General features: G+C 38.6%; 1 protein-coding gene across 1 annotated transcript in view; it reads left to right on the top strand.

The window, feature by feature from the left end:
* Positions 1-7997, top strand: part of PIK3C3 (phosphatidylinositol 3-kinase, catalytic subunit type 3) — a 74339-nt gene that overhangs the window by 21074 nt on the left and 45268 nt on the right. The window contains exons 11-14 of the mRNA XM_010005040.1: positions 265-450; positions 2762-2916; positions 4141-4228; positions 5381-5448. Of these exons, the coding sequence (XP_010003342.1) occupies positions 265-450; positions 2762-2916; positions 4141-4228; positions 5381-5448 (497 nt within the window). The remainder of the gene's footprint in view (positions 1-264; positions 451-2761; positions 2917-4140; positions 4229-5380; positions 5449-7997) is intronic.

Genomic DNA, 7997 nt, shown 5'->3' with positions numbered 1-7997 from the left:
GACATTAGAAAGCGTTTCTTTACCAGGAAGGTTGCTGAGTACTGGAGCAAGCTTCCTGGAGAGGTGTTCAATGCCTGAAGCCTGTCAGCATTTAAGAGGTGTTTAGACAATGCCTTGACAGTGTGCTTCAGCTTTTGGTCAGCCCTGAATTGGTCAGGCAGTTGGATTAGATTGTTATTTTATGTCCCTTCCAACTGAAATAGTCTGTATTGTGTTCTAAATTATTTGTTTAGCCTGGCTTTTGTTCAATCCCTTTCTATATAGGCCTTGACAAAATTTTTAAAATGTGTCAACTGGGACCTACCCCAAGAGGCAAAGCAAGCACTGGAGCTACTGGGAAAGTGGAAGCCCATGGATGTGGAAGATTCTCTAGAACTTCTGTCGTCTCACTTCACCAATCCAACAGTTCGGCGTTATGCTGTGGCCAGGCTTCAGCAGGCTGATGATGAGGTATTCATTGGTCTGTGGGTACATGTGAAAATCAGTTGGTCTCATTGAGTACTTGAAATGCTTGCTACTTTTTAAGGCATTTCAGTGAATAATAATAATGAGAAAAATAAAAAGACCTTCACTGTGATGCTGTTTGCTATGAACTCTTTATGGAGCTTAGCTTTCTTATTATGAAGTGGCACTCAATAATTTTCTCTGGGGGAACAGCCAGTGATAGTTCCGACCCCATGCCATGGGCAGGGACACCTCCCGCTAGACCAAATTTCTCAAAGTCCTGTCCACCCTGGCCTTGAACACTTCCAGGGAGAGGGCATCTGTAGCTTCTCTATGCAACTTATTCCAGTGTGTCACTATCTTCATAGTGAAGAATTTCTTCGTAATGTCTAACCAAAATCCATGCTCTTTCAGTTTTAAATCATTGCTCTTTGTCCTATAACTCCATGCCCTTGTAAAAAAATCCCACTCTGGCTTCCCTTTGAACCCTTCAGGTACTGGAAGGCTGCTGTAAGGTCGCTCCAGAGCCTCTCTCTCTCTCTTCTCCAAACTAAACAGCCCCAACTCTCAGCCTGTCTCCATAGCAGACCTGCTTCAGCCCTCTCATCTTCATGACCCTCCTCTGGACTAGCTTCAGGAACTCCATATCCTTCCTTTGCTGGCAGCTTCAGAGCTGGACACAGTACTCCAGGTGGATTTTAAGACAGCGCAAGGGGAGAATCACCTCCCTTGACCTGCTGGCCATATTTCATTTAATGCAGCTCAGGACACGCTTGTCTTTCTGGGCTTCAAGTATGCATCACTGGCTCATACGTAGCTTTTCGTCCACCAAGATGCCCAAGTGCTTTTCCTGAGACCTGTTCTCAATCTATTCCCTGCCAAGCCTCTAACTGTGTTACTGTGCAGGCTATGTATTGGTCTTACTGAACTTGATGAGGTAGGCATGGGCTCATGTCTCAAGCCTGTCAAGGACTATCTGGATGGCATCCCTTCTCTCCAGCATGTCAACCATCACGTAGTTTGGTGTTTTCAGCAAATTTGCTGAGGTTGCACTCAATGCTGCTGTGCATGTCACCAACAAAGATACAGTATGTATCACAGTACTGACACTTGAGGAACACCATTTGTCATTGGTTTCCATCTTCACAGTGAGCTGTTGACCACTACTTACTGAGTGCAATTATCCAACCGATTACTTTTCCACTGAGTGACCCATCCATTTAATCCATATCTTTCTGATTTAGAGATGTCTTTTGAGACAAGTCCAGGTAGATGATACCATTTGCTCTCCCCTTGTCCACCTGACACTGTAACAACATTGTAAAAGGCCATTGAATTTGTCAGGCAGTATTTGCCCGTGGTGAAGCCATGTTGGTTGCCACACACCACTTCCACATTTTCCATGATCATTAGCAGAGCTTTTAGGAGGATCTGCTCCATGATCTTTCCAGACACAGAGGTGCAAGTGTCTGGCCTGTAGTTTCCCAGGTCTTTCTAAAAAGATCCCTTTTTGAAAACAGGGTCTATGTTTCCTCTTTTTCCAGCCAGTGGAGACTTCACTGGATAACCAGAGTTTTGAAAGTATGATGGATAATGACTCATGAGCTTCATCTCTAGTTCCTTTAGGACCTGATTTTATCAGGTCCCATGATCTTGTCCATGGGGTCTGAATTATCACTGTGGATCTATTATCATTGTCATACTATAGAAGCTTTGCTTATTGCCCTTGGTGTCCAAGGCCAGATGGAATTCTATCAGAGCTTTAGCTTTCCTAACCTGGTACCTGGCTGCTTGGACAGTGCCCAGGAGCTTCTTGTTCACCCATGCAGGCCTCCTGGCATTTTTGCCTGACTTCCTCTTTGTTGGGACGCATTGCTCCTTAGCTTATTAGGAGCTGTTCCTTGAATATTCCCCACATCCTTTTTGGTGAGAACAAGGTCCAGCATAGCATCTCTCCTCCTGTGCTCCTCTCTCATTTGGAGAAGGAAGTTATCAACATATTCCAGGAGCCTCCTTGATTACTTAGGCACTGCAGTGTTGTCCCTTCAACAGGTACTGGGTTTTTAAGTCCTCCATGAAGACCAGGGCTTCTGAATGTTAGGTTACTGCTGCCTACAAAGGACCTCATCTTCTCAGTTTTCCTGGTTGAGTGGCCTGTAGCTAATGCCTACTTGTAACGCCCCCTTTAATCCTGACCCATAAGCTCCCGGTTGGCTCCTCATCTATCCCGAGGCAGGGCTCTGTGCACTTGGGCTGGTCATTGACATAGCCAGCTTTAACTGACCCCTTGATTAATTTTCATTTGTTTCTCCACAAGGATTTGCTGATGTACCTGCTGCAGTTAGTCCAGGCACTGAAATATGAAAACTTTGATGATATAAAAAATGGACTGGAACCCAGCAAGAGGGACAGTCAGGGTTCAATGTCAGAAAGCATGACAACATCTGGAACTAATGGTGCAGAAATAGACAGGTAAGAAGCTTAGATTTCCAGTAGAAAAGCAGCAATGTAGCATTTCAAGCCCTGAAATTCTTTCTCATTTCTAGGGACCATTGCATATTCAGCATCCTGATTTGTAATCTGAATTGATGACATTATATTAAAAAAAAACACAACAAAACAAAGCCAAACCCTTGAGCTTTCATATAATGAATTTGCTGATGACAAATAGTTTAGAGAGCAATCATTCCTAACCTTTAAGTTTTGGCCTTTGACCTTACTACATGAAAGGAAGACAACTTTTGGAGAGCAGGGAAAACACTGGCTTTGCTTTCCTCTCTCAGAAGTTAGGGGATCTTCAGTGAAGTTGCTTTATGAGGCTCCACTTCCCACTTCAATTGAAGACTATGGATCTAAAAGTCTGATTCATCTGAAATGGAAAGAAACTTTTTCCTGCTTCTGAAAGAGAAGGTGCAGGGCGAGTCCTGTGAATATAAAAGGAGCTGGGGGAGCACTTTTTATTCTTGCAGGAATCCTAAAGAAAGGCAGAAATACCTGATTAATGTGCTATTTAAGCAGGGTGCAGCCATACTCAGTTAACTGAAGTCTGCTGTCAATTCTTAATAGAAATTTCCAGGATTTTTACTCTTAAGCTTCAGAGTCTAATCACTTGTGTCACTAGAGTATACTTTCATATTACAAGTATACTGCTTTTAATTGATCTTGCTGCTCAGCTCTAGAGTGAATGTCCTGGGATGCAGGGTATATTTTGAGACTGCAGTGACACTTAGACATCTGTAGAGCTGTTTGATTACTTCCTCTCAGGTAAATTTATTGTTAGGTAATCTTTTCCTTGCAAGCATTGGAGTTGTCTACTCTGTTACGTCTAATGGCACTGCAGAGGTGAGTGCTTGCAGGTGTTGTGTATTAGCAATTTAATCTTAACAACATTTTAAAAAAGCTTATCCTGAAAATGTGAATTTACTAAATTTCCATCCATGTCTGCTTATTTTTTATGGAAGATGGAACAAAATGCTAAGCTTGATGTAAGTGAATGTCCTTCACAGCCATAAACTTTATGGCTATCCAGGCACAGATTTTTGCCATTTTCAGGTACTGCAGCTGTCAAAGGGGCTGTTCATGCAGTTTGTTCTGAAAGAGGGATGGAGATAGTTCCTTTCCAATTTTCTGGATTTATTATGCTGTGCAAATGGAATGCATTGCTGTTTCCACAATTACTTGATTTCCTTTATGTAGTTCCCAGATCATGAATCCTGTTCCACCTGTTTCCTCACCACCTCTAACTGCTAAGACAAAGGAGCTTTCAGACAATGAAAACCTTGATGTAAGTTAAATGTGTTACCTGGTACTCTTGATACTTCAGGCTTTTTAGTGACATTGTACTGTTATTAGGTTTTGTTTGTGAATATTGGAATATTTCTACTGTGTCTTGCTGCATACGTAAAGTACTCAAATAACGTAAATGCAAACTAAATGCTAAGAAAACAGAAATAGCTTAACTGATTTTTTTTTTTGTTCCACAACTGGGGGACTGAGCACTGAATTCTTAATGAAATAAATTTTCTTTAAAAGAAGAAAATTACTACAAAGGCTGTCACAGGCTAGTTAGGTACTGACAGTGCCATGTACTGAGCTGTTTCAAAGCAGATTGTTCAATGGAAAACAGTTACCCAAAGGTTTTAATATCTGGAGTCTGTTCTTCCTGTACCCATGTTCTCTGGTACGGGTTTCATCTATTAAACCTGAGTGAGACTCTGTATTGATTTATATCTGCCAAAGAGTATACTCAATTTATACCACCACTAGAAGAGTAAGAAAAATGGGACTGGAGAAAGGGAGAATTACAAGAAAAAGACAGTTTCAGGGAATCTGATTTTAATCTGATGTGCAGTTAATTAGTCTTTGAGCTAGAGATTACTCTGTTGCAAATTTTCCTTTCTTAGGCCTTAGTACTTGAGAAAATAAGTCTCAAGTTGAGCATATTGGTAAAGATACAGATTTCTTGTTAGTTGGAATATTAAACCTTGAAAAAGTAACTAAATTATGTGTATCCTCTACAGATATGTTCCTTATGTTGAAATATAGAATATCCTCATGAGTTCCAGATCCTGTGGAGGTAAAACAAGGTAGCAGGTCCCTTTTGAGGTTGAATCTTACAGCAGTTACATTTGAGGAAAGGATAATACATGATAAATAGAAACTTGACATTGAAGATTCATGTTGGAGAAAATAATGTACTTCTGACATGTTCATAAATACATTACAATAGTAGCAGGTGTGTTTTCATTTCTAGTGTTCTCACTGCACTTGTTTGGATTAACATTAAAACTGATAGAGTTTAAATATTAGGTTAAATTGTATTCAGCTTTTAGAAAAGAAAGTATCTCTCAAAGGTCCCTGCAAATACTTGGTGTTTTTCTCCCAAGGGCTCCGACTTCTTTATAACTTGTATTTGCTTTCCTTAAATCCCTTCCAGCAAGACCTTTGCACTTTCTTGATTTCACGAGCATGCAAAAATTCCACTCTGGCAAACTACTTATACTGGTAAGTTAGAAACTATTTATTCATACTGTATCGGCATCTTAAGTCTAATTGAAATCAAAGCTATAAAGCCCAGAAGGATGTACAGCAAAAGATGGCCTGTCTTGAGAACCTGTGAATCTCAGTTTCTGTCAGGATGAAGTAGTAGATTTCAAACAATACGCATTTCAACAGAATAATTAGTAGAAGGAGAGTTCTGGTTTTTAAAATGCACAAATGTGCTTTACTAGTAGACAACAGAAGGTGATTTGTAGAGCATTAAGTACAGTGTTTAAAAAAAACCAACAACAACTAACTCATTTAGAAGTTGTCATCCATTTTGTTTATGGTGTGGGAAGGAGGTGAATTTCTACTCTACTTTTATGTTTGGTTTGTGTTTCTAGTTTTTTGACAGTGTTAACTAGAATATTAAGGTTATGCACTTTGGTATTAATCAGGGTTGTACTTTCTGAAAGTTCATGAAGTACAGAATTTTGTACTAACCTAAGAGTTTTTTAGGTTGCATTTGTGATTATTCTATGAAGAAAAACACTGTCATCGCAGATGTGTGCTTTCTTAAGGGGGGATCTTAGTTGGGAATAGTTCCTCTAGATAGCGTAGAAGTAAGGTCATGCAGCTAAGGATCTTGCCTCACTGCATTGGTTTAGGTGCCAAACGTGGTGCCTAAACTAGTCATTTGCATGTCTTTTGAGTATGTGTTGGAAATAAAATTATCTCATGTGAAGAAAACTGGGGTGAATAGAGCTGGACTCTGAAAGTATGCATGAATATGTCTATATATTTATGTATGTATATGCATATCCACAATGCATACATCTATTTACTTGTATATACACACATATTTTAACACAGAGCTTAGATGCCCCTTACATGGCTAAACTTAAGTCAAATGATTCTAATTTGTATCCTTTGTAGATACATCTAATAATTAAAAATACCCATACACATATTCATATGTTAATTTACTATCAATTTTAAGCCATGAATTAGGAAGAGTGTGATATGTGATGTAAATCTATTAAATTTATAAAACTTCTACAAGAATCCTAGCCTACCCTGAGAGCAAGTCCATTTGTAAATGCCTTTTTAAGTTTTAGTAGTTGATTGCTTTTTCAGTAGCTTAAATTTAGAATAAGCAAGTGCATGACTTAACTACAGTTAGTGTATAGGCTTATTTTGCAGCGGCCAAAGATAATGCTTGGCTTCAGAAAGAAGTGCTATTAAATTTAAGTGATTAAAATAATTGCAGGGTGAGTTGATGTGGGTAGAAACTTTGATTAGCTTGAGCTAATCAAATATTCTTCATTAAATTAAGTGTTAGTAGGTTAGCTTACTTGTATAACGTAGATAGAAACTGCACTTATATTTTCCAGCATCTTGGAATTTTGGTCTAAAGAAAGTTCAAAGCATCTGGAACTCTGAAGGTTTTTTTTCTTATGATTAAAACCAAAAAAATGGAAGGAAAAAAAGGCAAAAAAACCCCCAACCCAACACACAAAAAACCCTCAAACGGTCAATTTATTCTTTGTTTTCTTTCCAGACATCTCAATTTCTCAGTGACAAAATAAAAGTGTTGCAGCCACTGTTAAAAGATGGCATAGCCATAAATCCTCTTGGCTGCTGATCAATTGCTTGTTTCAGCTATCCAGACACAGCACACACCTAAAATAATCAATGGAAAAAGTATAATAACCCTTGAAAATCAAACCTCCTGCTCATTCACTTGTCATTGTAAAGTAATCCTATTGTTATATTTTAATAGTGCCTACAGAAGTAAGTGCTTCTGCTTTTGTTGTCTCCTCTTTGGCTGTCTGAGACACTTAGCCAAGTATGAAGCATTGCTCTTACTCCTGGTTTCAAGATAGCTTTGAGAAACCAGGGCTTTTTAACAAATCAAGATGAAAATGATGTTTCAGTTAATTTCTTCCTGTTTTCCTTTAAGTTTTGGTAAATGTGTAAATTTTTTAAATGTATGCATGTATTTTTACACATTACTGCAGTCTAAATTTTCTTTCTGGTGAGGCAGTGGTGTAGAATATATTAGCGCATTTCTAAAATTAATGTCTAGTAATAGATTTAATTAAGATAATACTGATGTAATAAGATACATATGCTTTATTTTAGTGTATATAATATATTGTGTATTTATAAATCAGACCAGTCAAATCTGATCAGCTGCAAATGACAGACTTCTAATCTTGTACCATACTCATTCAGCTGCAAAGATATTCTGCACGAGTGAATTAGGAAAGGGTAATTCTGTAAATTTGTCAGCATAAAGTCTACGTGTGCTTCTAGAACGTGTGGAGTCACTTTTGAGTTCAAATCCATAGCACCCGACTTGCTAATTTCTTCCTTTCTTAGCAACGGGTAAAAAACAGTAGTACTTTTTAGTACTAGGAGATGCACTGAGCAACAGAAGGAAGACGTGTGCATAGCTACTTTCTACTTGTCAGTGCTGCAAATAGAAGTAAACATGAAAGCATTCCAAACAACTTCTTAACATGCCAAAATAATTTTTTAGTATAACTGTCACAAATGGTATTCTTTAA

Source organism: Chaetura pelagica, unplaced genomic scaffold (assembly GCF_000747805.2).
Source record: "Chaetura pelagica isolate M959 unplaced genomic scaffold, ChaPel_1.0 scaffold121, whole genome shotgun sequence".
In the NCBI taxonomy this organism is placed as follows: Eukaryota; Metazoa; Chordata; class Aves; order Apodiformes; family Apodidae; genus Chaetura; species Chaetura pelagica.
This window is presented reverse-complemented; position numbering and strand designations above follow the sequence as displayed.